Source organism: Podarcis cretensis, assembly GCF_951804945.1.
Source record: "Podarcis cretensis genome assembly, chromosome: 2".
Lineage (NCBI taxonomy): Eukaryota > Metazoa > Chordata > Lepidosauria > Squamata > Lacertidae > Podarcis > Podarcis cretensis.
This window is the reverse complement of record NC_137171.1, coordinates 115225881-115245834: the sequence shown is the minus strand read 5'-3', so window position 1 is coordinate 115245834 and position 19954 is coordinate 115225881. Positions and strand designations below refer to the sequence as shown.

Genomic DNA, 19954 nt, shown 5'->3' with positions numbered 1-19954 from the left:
AACAGTTTCAGGTTAAGAACAGACCTCCGGAACAAATTAAATACTTAACCTGAGGTACCACTGTAGTGATTCTGAGGCAAAGGAGGATTTGGGGGTCTGTAAGGAAACAGTCCAGTTAAAATCCTAAATTCCTGAAGTATGTCTGGAGAAGTCTGATTTATGGAAGATGTGTAAAAGAAAGTAACCTGAACAGCATTCAGCTTAAAACTTGAAACCGTACTCATTTTAATAAAAAGCAACAGCACTGTTTGTTACATTTCAGTGGAAGAAGAAGAAGAACCAAAACTCCTAGTTTACATCTGTTATAATACAGTTTGTTTGCAACCTGTTTTCCCAAAAGGAAAACCCACTGTCACTCATGATTCATTCTCCGTTGGGGATTTATCCTGTGGGAAAGCAAAACAGAGGGCTGCCCCAGCGGCGCCAGGGAAAGTGCTGTTGCGCCGTTGCACCCCTCTCCTCGGCTGGGTGTCGCCATGCGAGAATACTGCCAAGGCAATTTTCTCATGTCTGGCTGCAGCATACCCTCTGCCGTGTGGATCTTTTGGCGGCTCAAAAGCCACAAGCATCAAGCAAAACACTCTCTACCCTTCATGCATTTATAGGGTTTCCTCTCTTGTGTGAAGCCTCTGATGTTTGAGGAGGTGTGTTTGTTGGGAGAAACGCTTTCTGCACTTCCCACAACGATAGGGCTTCTCTCCTGTGTGGATCCTCTCATGAGCCTGAACCTGCGACTGCTGAGTGAAACGTTTTCCGCACTCAGAACATCCATACGGTTTCTCCCCTGTGTGGATTCTCTCATGTGCTATAATGTGCGACTGCTGGCGAAAACGTTTTCCGCACTCAGAACATGCATACGGTTTCTCCCCTGTGTGGATTCTCTCATGTGCTATAATTTGCGACTGCTGGCGAAAACATTTCCCACACTCTGAGCACTGATAGGGCTTCTTTCCAGTGAGAACTCGCCAGTGGCTCAGGGGGACCTCTCTCCTTTGTGGTTTACATGTTCGCTCAGAAACTGTGGTTTTTTGACAGAACATGTTTGATGCTCTAAGCAACCGTGAGGTTTTTTCTCCAGTGTGGCATTTCTGCTGTTCGATAAGGCAGATCTGAGGAAGATTTTTCCCATACACAGGGCACAATGGCCGTCTCTCAGCATCACCTGCAAGGATAAACAACAATTCACTTCTGAACTTGAGAAGGAAAGAAAGGAAGGTAGTAAAATAATAAAGGAAGGAAACAATACATGAAGATGTGCAAGAAACTGAAATTGGTTGGTAGGGTGTGTGTAAACAATGATTTATCATCTGTCGTTGATAAACAGCCTCGGTCCAGTATACCTGAAGGAGCGCCTTCATCCCCATCATTCTACCCGGACACTGAGGTCCAGTGCTGAGGGCCTTCTGGCGGTTCCCTCACTGCGAGAAGCCAAGTTACAGGGAACCAGGCAGAGGGCCTTCTCGGTAGTGGCACCTGCCCTGTGGAACGCCCTCCCACCAGATGTCAAAAGAGAACAACAACTACCAGACTTTTAGAAGTCATCTGAAGGCAGCCCTGTTTAGGGAAGCTTTTAATGTTTGATGCATTACTGTATTTTAATATTTTGTTGGAAGCTGCCCAGAGTGGCTGGGGAAGCCCAACCAAATGGGTAGGGTATATTATTATTATTATTTCATTCTGCTCAATTATTTTTACTTCACCCTACACATATGTGGGTCATTCAGCGCCTTTCTGTGAACTACAGGAACCAGCAGTCCCATGTAATTTATCTGTTACTGGACGCCATCTGAACTGACTACAGGCTGAGAACGAAATGTCTTAATATTCCTCCATAAATAAACTGGTTCTCGAACTTAATTCGTTCTGGAAGTCCATTCAACTCGCGAAACCATTCAAAAACCAAGGCGTGGCTTCCAATTGGCTGCAGGAGCTTCTTGCACTCAAGCGGAAGCCATGTCAGATACACTGAAACAGAAGTTACCAGACCCTTCTATATAGTGAGAAGGTGGGGAGGGGTATTACTCAGAAGGGTGGTGGGAATGGGTGATTGGCAGAAAGCTGTGATGAGCCTGTTGACGACTCTTAACGACTGCAATAGGTCTTACAGGGGTATTCTGAGTAATACCCCTCCCCACCTTCTCACTATATAGAAGGGTCTGGTGACTTCTGTTTCAGTGTATCTGAAGAAGTGTGCATGCACACGAAAGCTCATACCAAGAACTAACTTAGTTGGTCTTTAAGGTGCTACTGGAAGGAATTTTTTTTGTTTTGACTATGGCAGACCAACACGGTTACCTATCTGTAACTGGAGCCATGTCAGATGTTCGACTTCCGAAAAACGTTCAAAAACCGGAACACTTCCAGGTTTTTGGCGTTTGGGAGCTGATTTGTTCGGCAACTAAGCCGTTCAGGAACCACTGTATAGTGATTCTTATAACATGGCAAGGGACAATGTCAACTGGAAACTGTGAACTGTGAAGTGGTCCACAGCTTAGGGGAGGTACAGTGGCTGTTATGGAGGTGTTGACAGTTCTCTTCTTCAGTGTGGAATAAACTTTGTAGATAAGCAAAGCTGAGGTGGCAAAAGGAATTAAAAGACTTCTACCATAGGGATGCAATGTCTTCTGGGTGATTATAACTCTCTCTTGGAACAAAATGGCTCATATATAAGAGCCAATTCTCAAGAGGCAATTAAGAGTTCCTGGTAATCCCTAAATGGTTTTGTGTGTGTGTGTGTGTTTTTCCACCAGCTTCCCCTAACTTCTCACCTGACTCGGTGTCCGACATCCCTGATGCATCCAAGACTTGAGTACCCGGCACCCAGGGCTGTTCTCCCTGTTCCAGCTGGGAGATGAGAGGTGGCTTAGCCAGTAAAAATCCTTGCCAAGAAGGAACAAAAGAGTGAGTAGTTTGGTGGAAACTTCCTAAATTCGGGGATGGGGAACCTGTGCAGATGTTGTGGCATTCCAACTCTCATCAACCCCGGCCAACATGGCCAATGGCCAGAGATTTTGGGGAGTTGTAGACCAACAACACATTGAAAGCTGCAGATTCCTGGTTCCTGCTATCATTGAAGGGAGAGAACAGAAGACAAGACAGCTCTTTTCAAAAAGCTGCAGATGTCTGCTAGCTCCATCTGGTACGCTGGCTGAGACCCTACCTGCCTGCAGACTGTCTCACCAGAGTGGCGCATGCTCTGGTAATCTCCTGCTTGGACTACTGCAATGCGCTCTACGTGGGGCTACCTTTGAAGGTGACCCAGAAACTACAACTAGACTGGTGACTGGGAGTGGCTGCTGGGACCATATAACACTGGTCCTAAAGGCTCTACCTTGGCTCCCAGTACATTTCTGAGCGCAATTCAAAGTGCTGATCTTTAAAGCCCTAAATGGCCTCAGCTCTGTATACAGTGGTACCTCGCAAGACGAAATTAATTCGTTCTGCGAGTTTTTTCGTTCTATGAGTTTTTTCGTTCTACGAGTTTTTTCGTTCTACAAGTTTTTTCGTCTTGCGAAGCACGGATTCCCTGGGTATTAATGGTTTTAAGAAAAAGGAAACAAACTCGCAAGACGTTTTCGTCTTGCGAAGCAAGCCCATAGGGAAATTCGTCTTGCGAAGCAACTCAAAAAACGAAAAACTCTTTCGTCTTGCAAGTTTTTCGTCTTACGAGGCATTCGTCTTGCGAGGTACTACTGTATCTGAATGAGCGTCTCTACCCGCATTGTTCAGCCTGAGGTCCAGCTCTGAGGGCCTTCTGCCGGTTCCCTCACTGCGAGAATTTCTTATACTGATTCCCGTTTTTTTGGTAATTTGTAAACTAATTAGAGATTCCTCTCGAAATAAGAAGCGGTGCACAAAATAAATAAATCACCACACTGATGTTTAACTACCACAACAGCTGTGCTACCCCAGGAGAGCTAGATTTCACTATTACAGACCACCCATGACCATTGCCTGTAGATCTCAGCACAGAAACCAAAGAGGCTGCTGACGGAAGCATAAAGCAACACATTTCCATGCTACCTGTCTCCAAGTGCTCTCTACATTCTGGAGTAAGAAAGCAAATGGAAGTCTGACCAACTGAAATAAACTCAACTCTCCTGAAAATGTAAAGGATTGGTGGGAGAGAAGAGATGCCGTTGACAAACGCACAGGTTCCTTGCAAATCATCCAGCCTCTACCAGAAGAGGAATCAAAATGCTTACCTAACGAGGCCAAGTTCTCGTAATTCTCCATCATGACTTCAGCGTACAAGGCTTTCTGATACGGATCCAGCAGATCTCCTTGTCCCTCGGTGAAATACACGGCCACATCCTCAAAAGTTACTGGACTCTACAGGAAGAAAAAGGCCTCGGTTGTTCTCTTCTTTTGGCTGGGACTTAGCCAAAGTGATGCCTAAAATTCAGAGATGGTGGCAACCTGGGAGGGTTGCATGCTCTGGTAATCTCCTGCTTGGACTACTGCAACGTGCCAGAGTGCTGTTCAAGGATGGGCAATGTATCATGATAATGAATGGCGTAAAGGTAAAGGGACCCCTGACCATTAGGTCCAGTCGCGGACGACTCTGGGTTTGTGGCGCTCATCTCGCTTTATTGGCCGAGGGAGCCGGCGTACAGCTTCCGAGTCATGTGGCCAGCATGACTAAGCCACTTCTGGAGAACCAGAGCAGCGCACGGAAACGCCGGAGCGGTACCTATTTATCTACTTGCACTGGTGTGCTTTCAAACTGCTAGGTTGGCAGGGGCAGGGACCGAGCAACGGGAGCTCACCCCGTCATGGGGATTCAAACCACCAAACTTCTGATCGGCAAATCAATGATAATGAATGGCATAGATGTGACCAAAATATGGGAGCCCCTGTGTGTGAGAGAGAGAGCGCGAGTGAGTACGGGGGGGGGGGTCCAATTCCTTTTCAAATGCCCAAGTAAACTATGGTTTGCTTCTTTCCTCTTGCTCCACCTTGGCCAGCTTGGTTCTTTCCTGATGCTTTGGACTACAACTCCCATCAGCCCCTGCTCCCCACATAATACACTACAGTGGTACCTCGGGTTAAGAACTTAATTCGTTCTGGAGGTCCGTTCTTAACCTGAAACTGTTCTTAACCTGAGGTACCACTTTAGCTAATGGGGCCTCCCGCTGCTGCCGCGCTGCGATTTCTGTTCTCATCCTGAAGCAAAGTCCTTAACTCAAGGTACTATTTCTGGGTTAGCGGAGTCTGTAACCTGAAGCGCCTGTAACCTGAAGCGCCTGTAACCCGAGGTACCACTGCAGAGGCTTGGTGGCACATTGGAAACTGTCTTACACATGTCAGAATAGTTGTCCTTCCAACCCCAGAATTATCCATTCTGACTAGCAGAGGAGATACCACCTACCCAATCCTTCACTAGAAATGCTAAGGGTTCAACACTGGGACATCCAAACCTCCAGCATGCAAAGCTGCAATTATTATTATTCTCTACCCATCTGACTGGGTCGCCCCAGCCGGAACCACTGGCAATGCTGTTGCTATTAACTGTTATTATTATATTTATCACCGTTGCTAAAGTCTATGCACCACCCTTCTGTCTAAAAACACAAAAGAAACCAAGTGGGTCTCGGCTGCGGCATCTTAAGAGGCCACCATTCGAATTGCGCGCTATCCTGCCTCGTTTAAGAGGAGGCTACGCAGGAGGGAGACGAGTTACTGGGAATCGCCCGCGCGCGTAACACGCGCACACGTTCAGAGCGAATACGCGGGCCTTTTGAGGTCGTGGGAACTGCGCTCAGCCACGAGCTTCTTCCTCCCGAAGCCGCTCGAGTTGTGCCCAACTCGGGCCGGCGCAGCCGAGGAAAAACGCGCCCCTAATTCGCTCCTAAATTCCTGCAGAAACCGAAACACTCTCCCCAGCGCGCCTCCCATTTCCCCGCCGCCACTGACCGGCATCTGCACCACCCGAAGAATCATTCAGACGTTCCCTCCAAACTGCTGCCTTTCTTGCCGGTGCGCACCCCGCTGCTTCTATCCCGGGATCTCAGCCCTTCGGGTTGGTTCCACCAACCTGCAGAGGTTTAGACCACTAGTCCCTTAGCCTAGAGATTTGCATTTCCTGGAGGAGTTTTTTTGGCGTCGTTTGCGTCCGATCGCCCCCCCCCCAATACCACTTCCTGCCGGTCGTGGGAAATGCAGGAATTCAGGATTTGGGTCCTCGTTTTTACGCGCGCGCACTCACCCGCAGCCCGAGTTTGAAAGACCACATCGAATCAGATTTGGAAGGGGTCCTGAGCATCATCTACTAGCCCAACCCACTGCAGTGCAGGAATATGCTGCTGTCCCACGTGGGGATCGAACCTGCGACCTTGGTAGAATCAGCACCATGCTCTTAACCATACTCTGCTCCCAAGGATCTACCTGTGTATAAAAAGAAGCTTTTGGGTTTCTGAAATCATTTTAAAACCATTGCCCTAGGGGCACTTTCCACCATAGGAGGGGGAAAAGGAAGTTCCCCTCTCTATATTGGAGGGGAGGGCATGAAACTAGGCAAAATATTCACACCAATCGTGCAGGGTAGACTGCTGCCATTACAGTGGTACCTCGGGTTACATACACTTCAGGTTACATACGCTTCCGCTAACCCAGAAATAGTGCTTCAGGTTAAGAACTTTGCTTCAGGATGAGAACAGAAATCGTGCTCCAGTAGCACGGCAGCAGCAGGAGGCCCCATTAGCTAAAGTGGTGCTTCAGGTTAAGAACAGTTTCAGGTTAAGTACGGACCTCCAGAACGAATTAAGTACTTAACCCGAGGTACCAGTGTATCTCCATATTTATCTCCAATAATTAAACTGAACAGTTAAGTTACAAGTTTGGAGCATCGGAAAATGTTGATGAGAATGTGATGGAACAAGGCCAGCAAGAAACAGAGTACCCTTCTATAGGCGAGCTGGGAAATTTCAAAGGAAAGACATCAGCCTGGGTTTGTTTGGTTTAAGAGGAGGGCAACCGAAGATTGAACTGTTAAAAAGATTTTCTAGGAAATACAGTCTGCCTCCCCGCTGCTATTATGGGCTGGCTGTTAAGGTGCCTGGGAAAATACGGAGCCAGAAGGTCAACTTTGGAATTCCTATTTTAGAATGAACAGAGGTATTTGGACTGGAAAGAATCTTTGACAGAGTGGACTGTGCAGATAGGAAGAAAAGGAAAAACATCTAGTAAAAGTGAACTATTGGGCTTTTAGACATGCAGAAGGGAGTAAAGGAATTTATTTTAGAAATGATGATTGCTGATTTATTGTAGATCGATAATTTGTGGAGCAACCTCACTTGTAGATACTAGTTACAGGTAGGTAGCCGTGTTGGTCTGCCGTAGTCAAAATAAAATAAAATTTAAAAATTCCTTCCAGTAGTACCTTAGAGACCAACTACTATAAGTTAGTTATCGGTATGAGCTTTCGTGTGAATACACACGAAAGCTCATACCGATAACTAACTTAGTTGGTCTCTAAGGTGCTACTTGTAGATACTGTAAATGTTAAAATATTGTATGTGCAGGAACCGGCAAGCAGACAGCTGATGATTAAGGATAAATAAGTTTTTAAAAAACCTATTGTAATGTAAGATTAATTCTAAGGAATGTGAACTAGAAATAACTAGGAAAATAAAGCAGCAACGAAAAGAAATTTTGGACACATCAAGAACGTAGTGCAAGAAACCAGTTTTTGGAGAAATTGCATTAAATTTGTGTTAATTTGCAGCTGATCTGGTAAAATTTGGAAAACGAATAAAAACGATTTGGCGAAAGGTTCCCTTTATCTGGTTTAGAGAAGTCGTGTGAAAAGAACGGAAGGAAGAACCTTACCTGCCAGGTGTGAAGCTGAAGACTCAGCCAGAAATTTTCACGGCCACATGCCTATGTCACTTCAAGTACAACATTCCTATAGAAAAAAATCTGTCTTGGGCTGAGTGGTACAGTTTTCAGTATACTGAAGTATGCAATCAAAGACACACACTTACCTGGGAGTAAGTTCCACTGAGCACATTGAGTTATTTCCGAGTCAACATGCACAAGGGCTGCTCAGTAAGAATTAACAAAATGCAAATATCCAAATTTCGCATCGTTAGTGCTTCTTAATTTTAATTCAGATGGGAGCAAAGTAAGACACAACATAAATTCAAAGCTTTGCATCGTTTGATCCAAAGCAAAGGGGACCTTGATTAATAACAAGGAAAGTAGATGTAACATATGCTAATAAACTCAGTTTATGCAAACATTTTAAATGCCAAACTAAGGAAAGCTAAATGCACGTTATATTTTCGAGAAAAAACTACCCCACCTCCACTAAAACATAAGGAACTTTGTACCGTACTCATCTGATTAAAAACCAGTCTCAAAGAGACATTATCCTGTGGCCAATAAGGGAAGCCTCTAATATTTCAGGAAGCAGGGAAGTGTTGAGTTCTTTATTTTTCTGGATGTTGATTTGCTACAAATTACTTACATGTGTGGGTAGACTAGAATTTAAGACATCAGGTTGATTTAAACAAACAAGCAAAATTATGTTAATCAAACAGAGGGAGAGATTTTTTAAAAGGTTGCAGTTGAGTCGCCTGCAGGTATCCCAAATGATTCATCCAATTTATTCAAGTTATCAAAAGGCGACAGCACTTCGCAAAGGCAGGCAGCCACCCTTGTGGGCTTACAACACACCCTTTTAAATTGCCATGGCCTGAACAATCTTCACAGCGCATCGCTTTCAGCAAACCAGAATCTTTTCTGCAGCTTCTCCTATCAATAGTAGCAGCACATTGGACATTATTCCCTTTTAAGCTCCCCTTGCCCCACACCAAGTACACTCCTACAACCAGAATGAACTGCTTCTCAGCCAGCTTCCCTTAAAAAGCAGAGGAAGGGAAGCTTCCCTCCCAGATCCCATCAGCCCCTGTCAACACAGCTGGAAGACAGGGATTATGGGAGTTGTAGTGCTGCTGACAAATGGAGGTTCCCCAACCCTGCCCTAAAGCTCAAATTATACATGGGGGGGGGAGGACCTGCTAGTCAGCTGCATCTCCTTTTCCTGTATGGATAGCTCAGTCGGTAGACCACAAGACACTTATAGATCTCCTGGTCATGGGTTGGAGCCCCACACTAGGCAAAAGATTCGTGTGTTGCAGGGAGTTGGACTAAATGATCCTTGTGGCCCCTTCCGACTCTACAAGTTCTATAACTCTCTGACGCAGAACTAATAAAATAAATTAAAAAATTCCTTTCAGTAGCACCTTAGAGTCCAACTACTGTATTTTTCGCTCTCTAAGACGCACCTGCAGCATCTTAAAAAGCAGAGACATCACCTTGCCAATAAAGGTCCGTATAGTTAAAGCTATGGTTTTCCCAGTAGTGATGTATGGAAGTTAGAGCTGGACCATAAAGAAGGCTGACTGCTGAAGAATTGATGCTTTTGAATTATGGTGCTGGAGGAGATTCTTGAGAGTCCCATGGACTGCAAGAAGAACAAACCTCTCCATTCTGAAGGAAATCAGCCCCGAGTGCTCACTGGAAGGACAGATCCTGAAGCTGAGGCTCCAATACTTTGGCCACCACATGAGAAGAGAAGACTCCCTGGAAAAGACCCTGATGTTGGGAAAGATGGAGGGCACAAGGAGAAGAGGACGACAGAGGACGAGATGGTTGGATAGTGTTCTTGGAGCTACCAACATGAGTTTGACCGAACTGCGGGAGGCAGTGGAAGACAGGAGTGCCTGGCGTGTTCTGATCCATGGGGTTACGAAGAGGCGGACACGACTAAACGACTAAACAACAACAAGACGCACCTGACCATAAGATGCACATAGTTTTTAGAGGAGGAAATGGGGAAATCCCCGTTTTTTTGAGGATAAGCTCACAGTTGTGCAGTTTGTCATTGGTATGAGCACACTTCTTCAGATACCTAATTAAATAAATTAATTTAAACTGCAAGAAAGCATGAAAAGGGCAAAAACGGCACAAAAATCACAGCCAGGCACTTTGGCGTATCAGTCTACCCCACTTGTCGTCGTTTCCACAATGTCCTCCAGCGATGCAGAAGACCGTGTCACCATTCAGGCCAGTTTGGTAAGTGCTGCTGACTTTTGAAAGGGTTTTTTTAAAAAAGGTTTTAAAGAGCTATAGGTGTTTGCAGGCTTTTTAAATGATGTTCCCCACTATACGTAATTTCACATTTATGTGCGGTACCCAAGAACGTAACCCCTGCATTAGTTGGGGAGATGCCTGTATAATATTTTAATTGCTTTTACGTGTGCAGTTGTTTTACATGTGCAGTTTTAAAATTATTTTTAAACGAAGTTTGTATTTTAAATTACATCGCTTTAGTTTTTTGACGGCTTCCCTGGGTTCCTTTGGGAGGGGGAAGGACAGGACAGAAATTTAATAAATAATATGGTTAATTGTGAAATTGCTTCATGATGCTTTGCAGGAAGCGATTAACAAATGAAATTAATAATAATAATATTTCCGGGAGGCAGGGAAATGTCAAGTGCAGTAACGTCGCCCCACTGATCTCTTTTCACTTGATGTTACTGGAGAAACTGGAGGAATCAGATGCATGTCAGTCCTAAGCACAAATCTCTCAATTCACGTCAAGTTTAGGGCCTTGGAAAAAGCACAGTTCAATGCAACCAGCTCTGGACTCAAGAGTTTATTCAAGAGTTTATTCACCTGAGAGAACTCCCCTGTGCAGAATTTAGAACTGTGGCAGTCCAACATGGGTTCACATTTCCATGCTTAGTGCTGCGCAAAACTCTCTAGGTGATTTGTTAACAGGGAATTAAAACTCTCATGGGTCATTCCATGTCAAGCGATTCAGTGACTTTTACCTTACCATTTTATTTCAGTTTCAGTTTCCTAAAAGTAGTATAAGCGAAGATCCCAGATTTCAGCAAGCTATCGTTCTGCTTTGAAATACATTTTTAAAAGAAAAGCCCGATTAGCTTTTAATTGAATAACTTTTTAAAGAAATGCCTGAAGGTCTTGTTTATTCTGTTGTATTTTACTCCAAGAAAACCCACTTATGCTAAATAGAATCCAATAAGGCAGACAGGTACGTACAAAATATTTTTATTAACTGTGATGTCATTGAGATCCCAACATGAAATTTTGCAGGAAACTCTTAGAAATATGAAATATTCCATACATTTTTGGGGGGAAAATCTTAATCATATTGATTTCTTAAAATTACCTTTAAATTTTTAGCTTAATTTTAAAATTGAAAGGAAATCCATCATGTGCTACATCATATTAAACTTCTGAAGAGATCTATATTTTTAGTTTTGAAGTATCTCCATTCTGGGCTGAGCTTTTAAGGTTTTTGTGTAGTAGGGCATGATCAAAACTGTCAATTTTTTTGACCTTCAAACGTCAAAAACAAGGTGAGATGAAAGAATTAAAAGTTTAGATTTAAACGTAGTTTTGCTCATTCAACAAGTGTACGAAGTTTTAAGAAAATTGGATTTACAATTTTATAATATGCAGAGAATAACATGTGCTGAAAAACCAGAAAGAGGAGCTGAGGGAAGTCTGGGGTAGGGGGTGGGGTTTCTGTTGGGGGGAGGGGGAAATGGGGGAGGAGTTTGGATTTGAGGAGTCTGGATTTGATATCCCGCCTTTCACTCCCTTTAAGGAGTCTCAAAGCGGCTCACATTCTCCTTTCCCTTCCTCCCCCACAACAAACACTCTGTGAGGTGAGTGGGGCTGAGAGACTTCAGAGAAGTGTGACTGGCCCAAGGTCACCCAGCAGCTGCATGTGGAGGAGCAGAGACGCGAACCCAGTTCACCAGATTACGAGTCCACCGCTCTTAACCACTACACCACACTGGCTCTCAGTGTGAGGAGGAGGAGGAGGATGTGTTTTTGATAAATTGTTATGTTGAAATTCCTAATAAAAAATATTTTAAAAAAGAAAGAAAATTGGATGGCAAAAAATTAATTAAAAATTGGATCACTTGATATGGAATGACCCTCACCAGAGATTCAGAGCGCTTCTTGTTTGACTGCTCCAGGACAAGGCAACTTGCCCACAGCCGACAGCTTCTCTTTCACGTGAAACTTCTGGTGCTTCACAATGTGCGACCGGTGAGAGAAGCACTTCCCGCACTCCAGGCACTTGTAGGGCCTCTCGCCCGTGTGGACCCTCTTGTGAGCCAAGACGTTGGAGCGGTCCGAAAAGCGCTTCCCGCACTCGGAGCAGGCGAAGGGCTTTTCCCCCGTGTGGACCCTCTTGTGCCTGGCCAGGGAGGAGCTGTCGGCGAAAGACTTCCCGCACTCGGAGCAGGCGTAGGGCCTCTCTCCTGTGTGGATGCGCTGGTGTTTCACGAGCCCCGACTGCTGGGCGAAGAACTTGCCGCACTCCAGGCACGTGTAGGGCTTCTCAGAGGTGTGGACGCGGCAGTGTTTCACGAGCGCCGAGGGCCGGGGAAAACACTTGCCGCACTCCAGGCACTCGTAAGGCTGCTCCCCGGTGTGGATCATCCAGTGGCTCACGAGGGCCGAGTGCTGGTCAAAACATTCCCCGCACTCCAGGCACTTGTAGGGGTTGGCTCCCTGGTGAACTCTCTGGTGCGCCACGACGTGCGACCTGTCTGCAAAGCACTTCCCACACTCCAGGCACTTGTAGGGCTTCCTCCCCGTGTGGACCCTCTGGTGCCTCACGAAGGCCGGGTGGTCGGCAAAGTGTTCCCCGCATTGCAAGCACTTGTGCGGCTTCTCCTGCAGGTGGGTTTTCTGGTGGGCCGCAAGGGACGACTCCTGAGCGAAGCCCTTCCCGCACTCCAGGCACGTGTGGCGAGGCCCGCCGGCCGCCGCGTGGACGCGCCGGTGCTTCATGAGGGACGAGGGCTGAGGGAAACACCTCCCGCACTCCAGGCATTCGTACGGCTCCTCTCCGGTGTGGACCCTCCAGTGGCTCACGAAGGCTGCGTGCTGTTCGAAGCCATCGCCGCATTCCTGGCATTTGTAGGTTTTTTCTCCTGCCCGGGTCGTGACGGGGCCCGGCTGCCGAGCAAAACACTCCCCGCACACCAGACACCGGAAGGATTTCTTGCCCACCAAGATTCTATGGGGCACGACGCCGCAACGATTCCCACACCGGGGGCACGCTTCCATTTCCAGAGAATCACCTGGTAGGAGAAAGGAGGATTTCTTAGTCCATGTTCTAAACGAATGGAATCATAGAACTGTAGAGTTGGAAGGGACTCCAACAGTCATCTACTCCAACCCCTTTCAAATACTGTATTTTTCGCTCTATAAGAGGCACCAGACCACAAGACGCACCTAGTTTTTGGAGGAGGAAAACAAGAAAAAAAAAAATTCTGAATCTCAGAAGCCAGAACAGCAAGAGGGATTGCTGCGCAGTGAAAGCGGCAATCCCTCTTGCTATTCTGGCTTCCGGGATAGCTGCACAGCCTGCATTCGCTCCATAAGATGCACACACATACCCCCTTACTTTTTAGGAGGGAAAAAGTGAGTCTTATAGAGCAAAAAATACGGTACATATGCAGTGGTACCTCGGGTTACATACGCTTCAGGTTACATATGCTTCAGGTTACACACTCCACTAACCCAGAAATAGTGCTTCAGGTGAAGAACAGTTTCAGGTTAAGAACGGACCTCTGGAACGAATTAAGTACTTAACCCGAGGTACCACTGTACATACATACACGCCTGCGTAATTTTATCTGTACGCTGTCTTTCCACAGTTCAAACCGTGCTCAAGGCGGCTTACAACATGAAACAGATACCCACCCACGACGTAGCAAAAGCAGTCAAAATCAATAAATGAATCATTAAAAAACACAAAACCAAACTGAACGATTCCCACATAAATCGCAACAAAATCTAAAATAAAAATACAAAAAAGCAGCAGCGCTCCACAAAGAAACCCAAACACCCCGGCCTAATGCAGGAATCTCAGCTAAAGCATCCCTGATAGATGGCCGTCCAACCTCTGCTTAAAAACCTCCAACGAAGGACAACTCCATAACCTCCTGAGAACCCACGTTTTATGTTCTATGGAGTTTGCGGATCCCATTCACATCCAGAGGTACCACTGTATCATAATTATCTTGGTAGTTAAAAAGTGATTTAAGAAATGGATGGTGATGATTTTGTTGAATCTATACTGTTATGTTTTGGTTGGAACAGCCTTACTTGTTTTTATGATTCTATTATTGTAACTCGCCCTGGGATATTGTGGATAAGAAATTTAATTAATAAACAAATGCACAAGGGCGAAGGAGTCTTCCAGACAATCACTAAAAGGGAGGCAAGGGGAGAACATCAACTTGGCTGAGGGTTTTTTTTATCACCAACAACTTACCTGAGCAGGCATCAAGGATCCCTGCTTCACCTCTCTTTTGGGTTTCGGGTACCCAGAGTTCTTCTCCTCGTTCCATCTGGGAGATGAGTTCAGGCTTTGGGCACAGAAATCCTGTAGGCAAAGCAATGTGAGAGTGTCAGTTTGCATTTCTTAGTACAGAAAGTATTGATCTTTCCTATTCTGCTTAGTTCAAGAGGGTTCTAGATAGTTTCTTTCTATGTGAAAGAAACAGGAAGGTTTCTGTTGTTTGGATTATTTCTTCTGGGAAGTTGAGTACAGCTGGTTTAAACTGCTTCTGTTATCTTTTTGTCAAGGCCATACTGACTATAATAGTAAGACAAGGAGGAGCCTGGGCCTCACTCACTTTCTCTTTTCTGTCTCCTTTGTTCTGGTGTTCTGTTTCTGTTTGCTATAGTGTTACCGTTTAAACTTATTATAAATACAGTGGTGCCTCGCAAGACGAAAAGAATCCGTTCCGCGAGTCTCTTCGTCTTGCGGTTTTTTCATCTTGCGAAGCAAGCCCATTAGCAGCTTAGCGGATTAGCGCTATTAGCGGCTTAGCGGATCAGCTGTTTAGCGTCTTAGCGGCTTAGCTGACAAGCGGCTTAGCGGATCAGCTGTTAAGAGGCTTAGCGGCTTAGTGGATCAGCTGATAAGCGGCTTAGCGGCTTAGCTGATAAGCGGCTTAGCGGCTTAGCTGATAAGCGGCTTAGCGGATCAGCTGATAAGCGGCTTAGCGGATCAGCTGTTAAGCGGCTTAGGGGCTTAGTGGATCAGCTGGTAAGCGGCTTAGCGGCTTAGCTGTTAAGCGGCTTAGTGGATCAGCTGTTAAGCGGCTTAGCGGCTCAGCTGATAAGCGGCTTAGCGGATCAGCTGATAAGCGGCTTAGCGGCTTAGAAAAAGGGGGGAGGAAAAAAAAACCCAGGAACTCGCAAGACATTTTCGTCTTGCGAAGCAAGCCCATAGGAAATTCGTTTTGCGAAGCACCTCCAAAACAGAAAACCCTTTCGTCTAGCGGGTTTTCCGTCTTGGGAGGCATTCGTCTTGCGGGGCACCACTGTACTGGAAGCTTTATTGTAATTGCTGCAACTGGATTTTTTATGGACTGTGCCAATCCTGAATGTGCTGGATTTGTGACCATTATGCTCATTTGCCTTCAGTACTAGTAAAGCTCTGCTGGATGAAGTACAATTCCCTCTGGTCTATTTTTTGGGAACTCTGCTGCGTGTTTAAGTTTCTTCCTGCTCCTCCTTCATGGCCGACAGAGAGTACTTGATGTACCTTGTAAGAATTCCTTAAATAGTGCTAGTCGAACTGAGTCCTGGGGAAATCTGAGATTCCTCAGAAGCTCCAAAGGTGCGTAAGAAGAATTTCCACATCTTATATAGTGCACATATAGGTTGACAGCCTCAGCAAGGATCAGGCCTCTATATCGAGGCTGCAAACTCCTTACCCAGTGAGGTTACATTCCCATAGTTCTCCATCATGACATCCCTGTACAAGGCCCTTTGGTCTGGATCCAGCAGAGCCCCCTGGCTCTCCGTGAAATACACAGCCACATCTTCAAAAGTCACCGGACTCTGTAAGAATAAAGGGTTCTATCTAGTTCCCACTGAACGACGTTTCAGGTTTGTTTTTTTAAATGTAATCAGTTAGTCAGTGAATAGTTTGAAAAGATTTGTGGCATGTTAGCTTAAAAAAATGTGATTTTACAACAACTTCTTTGTATGGCTAACATTCCTAGTTCTAAGCAAACTCAGCCCTCCAGATGTTTTGTGACTACAACTCCCATCATCTCTAGCTAACAGGACCAGTGGTCAGGCATTATAGGAATCGTAGTCCCAAAACATCTGGAGGGCCGAGTTTGCCTATGCCTGTTCTAAGCCCTTTGCTACTGGACAGGCAGGTGTCATTTTGCCTATATAAGCACCGGCAAAAGGAAAAGTTAGGTCACTTTTAGCATGTACACTATGATGTTAAATATGCTTACCACCGACAGAGAGGGTAAGTAAACTTCAACATTGCAGGCGGGGAACAAAAGGCAAGTGCCTTTTCTGGCCTTAGGATTCTCCCTACCCAACATCTTCTATTTTAATGGGAGTTAGAATCACAAGAGTTGGAAGGGACGACAAGGACCATTTAGCAATGCAGGAACTTTTCACCCAATTCTTATTCTTTTGCACACGGTTCTCCTATCCTGTGCCAATAGCTCTGTAGATCAGGCGAGCAGCAGAGCCTGTACAGTGGTACCTCGGGTTAAGAACTTAATTCGTTCCGGAGGTCCGTTCTTAAGCTGAAACTGGTCTTAACCTGAAGCACCACTTTAGCTAATGGGGCCTCCTGCTGCCGCCACGTCACCACAGCACGATTTCTGTTCTCATCCTGAAGCAAAGTTCTTAACCCGAGGTACTATTTCTGGGTTAGCGGAGTCTGTAACCTGAAGCGTCTGTAACCCGAGGTACCACTGTATTTCTGAGCCCCAGCAGAAAATAAGGTCGCTTGCTTGGCATCCCCGAGCCCAATCCTATGCTCTGGAAAAGCCTGTCCTAACTTGGCACCCTCCAGATGTTGCACTCTAGTGCCCATCAGTCCTGGCCAGCACGGCCAATGGTCAGGGGGATGATGGGAGTCCAGCAGAAGCAGCAGCAGGAAGGGACCAGGCTTGGGTCAGTTGCCTGTCATACACATCCTGCTGAACCCAGCGGGACCTGACTCTCAAGTCCAGGGGAGCAGCCATAGGTGCCTTTTCCTTCCCCAGCACTTGCCGCAGAGCCTTCCTCCTTACCTGAGCCAGCTCCGTCGCTGCCCTGGCCATTTCTACAGAAAGGGGGGATAATCCGGATTCAAGCGCTGACATCATTCTGCATTCTGCGGGGGACCAAAGGGCGGCTTATCAAAATTGGGGGTACCAGCAAGACAGAGCCACATACATGCAACCCTCTTCGCCCCACTTGTTCCCAGAGCATCCTCTACTTCACTTTCCCCTTTTCTCCCCGCCCCCAGCCAAATAATAATAATAATAATAATAATAATAATAAATTTTAAAAATTATTTATACCCCGCCTTCCCGGTTCAGAAAATCAGGCTCAGGGCGGCTAACAACAAATTTAAAACACTTAATTGATGCAACAAAAAACAGCATAAAATACAGTATTAAAATGTGAATAACAATAAATTCAGAATTCAAAAATCAATTTAGGGGGGAAATCTATCCAATAAACATTTGATGATCACCAGGGCTAGCTGGGTAAATTAGTCCTATTTGGGCCAGTGAGGAGACCAGGGGAGAATTAGCTGTGGGATCTCAGTTAACAACCCTGTCAGGTTGAGAGAGACACACAGAGAGAAAACAGAGCAGAAGAGAGGAGACAAAGAGAGAGAGAATATGAATAAGTCTGATCATGGGATATCCAAGCGAGCTTCAAGGCCATTGGGTACCCAGTCTCCCTCGTCTCAGTCCAACGCTCTAACCACAGTGCCCACACTAGCCTTCTGGATAAACGGTGCCCTCTTAAAAAAAAAAAAAAAGGGAAAAAAAGACTTTTGACTTCCGGGACCAAGAAGGCAGCCACCCCTAAACTGCAGACCAAGGTTGCCATGGGAGTGTGGAGAGACAACTGGCAACAGGTTGATGGAATCCTATGGAGTGTGCAGGCAAGGACCCCCCCCCCCCTTGCCAGCCAGAATTGGTCAGCCATTTCAGCTACTTCCTTTGGGAGCATTATTTGCCTTCTTTGTCTGGGATGTCTCCCCACCCACCCCCCCTTTTAGTTTTATTTTTCAGTCCGGAAAGCACTTATCCAGCAACAATGGCAGTGCGTGCAAAGAGAGGAGCCTTTTTACAAAAAAGAGGAGTTCTTCCTCCTCCTCCTCCTCCTCCACCCAGCTCCATGACGTCTGTCGCCCCTCCAGGGTCCCCCAAAAGCCAGCCCGCCCACCCACCCCTTGCGCGCCTTCCCGGGGCTCCTGCGGGCGCTTCCTCGGCGGCGCTCCTGACAATTCCATCCCATCCCTCATCCGGGCTCCTCCAAGCTGGGGCGCACGGAAGCCCAGTGGCTGCTGGGAATTGTAGTCCTTTTGGCCCGCGTCCTTCCGTTGCGCGAACTTACGTTTGGCAAAGGGGGTTTCTGGGAATTGTAGTCCTCGCTTCCCTGCTCTGCTCGCAGCTGGCGCTTTAGAAACTGAGCCGCTGCTTGCTTTTGGCAGTTCTTGCGTGGTGGGGGCAGCCTAATGTTGTTTTTGTTTAATAATAATAATAATAATAATAATAATAATAATAATAATAATAATAATAATAATAATAATATAAAGTATATTGTATTTTAAAATTGGGTTTCAGAGTTTTTAGGGGTTTTGGAATGTTTTATGTAGTTTTTCAATTTCATTGTTCTGTATGGGACAATGACAATAAAGATATCGTATATCGAATAATAATAATAATAATAATAATAATAATAATAATAGTAATTTTATTTTATTTATACCCAGCCCTCCCCGGCCAAAGCCGGGTTCAAGGCGGCTAACACCAGTAAAATTGCAATGGGAACATAATAGCGCGCGGGGGGGGGGGGGGGGACCCAATTTAAAAAGCAGGTTAAAATGCAATTTAAAAAGTAGCCTCATTTTAAAAGCAGCCCTGACAGATAAAAATAAGAACAGCTGAAAAAAAATTTGGGGGGGACAAAAAACAATTAAATTAAATATGTTAGGAATTAAACCATATACAGAGCCTTGCTAATTACTGCAGAATTTCCTCCCCCCCCCCAAACGTGCTGGAAAGTCCTACGTTGTAGAGGGACGGACTAGAGTGGGGTCCCTTCTCACACAATTCTGAGATTCTATGAAATATTTGTTAAACCTCAACAATATTCCGCCGTACTCATGTTCCATGTTTGCACTGATGCTTCTTAATGCTCTTCTCCCATCCTCTCCTGGGTATCTTCTCTCTTTTCTTTCTTATTCCCCCCCCCCTTCTCTTATGACTGTAAAGCTGCAATAAAATTATATGAGGGGGGAAAGGAAATAAACAGGGCCTTGCTGGATCAGGCAAAGAAGCCTTATGGGTATATAACAACTTCAGACCACTTTGAACGGCAGAACTGGCACTGTTACAGGTACCATATAATACTTGCTCCAGGTTGGTCAGGAATCAATCTTTTAGTGCGTTACCATTTACACTTTGGAACTGCCTGTCTACTGACATCAGGCAGATGCCTTCACTGAACTCTTTTCAGTGCCTACTGGAAACATTTTGGCTTATGCATGCCTACACAGATATCTAGAATGCTGACGTGTTTTATTCAGCTTTTTATCTTATTGTTGATTTCAATTTTTAAAGAGTTGTTTTTACTAATCATTTCATTGTTTCATTCTTTTTTATTCAAACTGCTTTTAAGCAAGGTTATGCTTAAAATTCTACAAGGCAGGCTTAAGCAGTATGTGGACCGAGAACTCCCAGAAGTGCAAGCTGGATTTCGAAGGGGAAGAGGAACCAGAGACCAAATTGCAAACATGCGCTGGATTATGGAGAAAGCTAGAGAGTTCCAGAAAGACATCTACTTCTGCTTCATTGACTATGCAAAAGCCTTTGACTGTGACGACCACAGCAAACTATGG

At 45.6% G+C, this 19954-nt stretch overlaps 2 protein-coding genes across 4 annotated transcripts; both read right to left on the bottom strand.

Annotated features, from left to right (window-relative positions):
- Nucleotides 1-195: 195 nt before the first annotated feature.
- On the bottom strand, nucleotides 196-6317 carry LOC307209347 (zinc finger protein 621-like). 3 transcript variants are annotated; one of them, XM_079964304.1, is made up of 4 exons: nucleotides 5917-6315; nucleotides 4206-4332; nucleotides 2769-2879; nucleotides 196-1162 (listed from the first exon to the last, which is right to left on the bottom strand). In XM_079964304.1, exons 1-4 carry the CDS (start codon nucleotides 5941-5943, stop codon nucleotides 600-602), a joined length of 828 nt encoding a protein of 275 aa, XP_079820430.1. In that variant the 5' UTR covers nucleotides 5944-6315; the 3' UTR covers nucleotides 196-599. The 3 variants fall into 3 exon arrangements, with proteins under 3 accessions (XP_079820430.1, XP_079820432.1, XP_079820431.1); XM_079964306.1 differs by having other exon boundaries at nucleotides 6038-6314; XM_079964305.1 differs by lacking the exon at nucleotides 2769-2879 and having other exon boundaries at nucleotides 5917-6317.
- Nucleotides 6318-8089: 1772 nt separating this feature from the next.
- On the bottom strand, nucleotides 8090-18375 carry LOC307208646 (uncharacterized protein). Its single transcript, XM_079963471.1, has 5 exons — nucleotides 18277-18375; nucleotides 17124-17206; nucleotides 15792-15918; nucleotides 14339-14449; nucleotides 8090-13139 (listed from the first exon to the last, which is right to left on the bottom strand). The coding sequence occupies exons 1-5, from the start codon at nucleotides 18353-18355 to the stop codon at nucleotides 11995-11997; spliced, it is 1545 nt and encodes a 514-aa protein (XP_079819597.1). The 5' UTR covers nucleotides 18356-18375; the 3' UTR covers nucleotides 8090-11994.
- Nucleotides 18376-19954: the final 1579 nt, after the last annotated feature.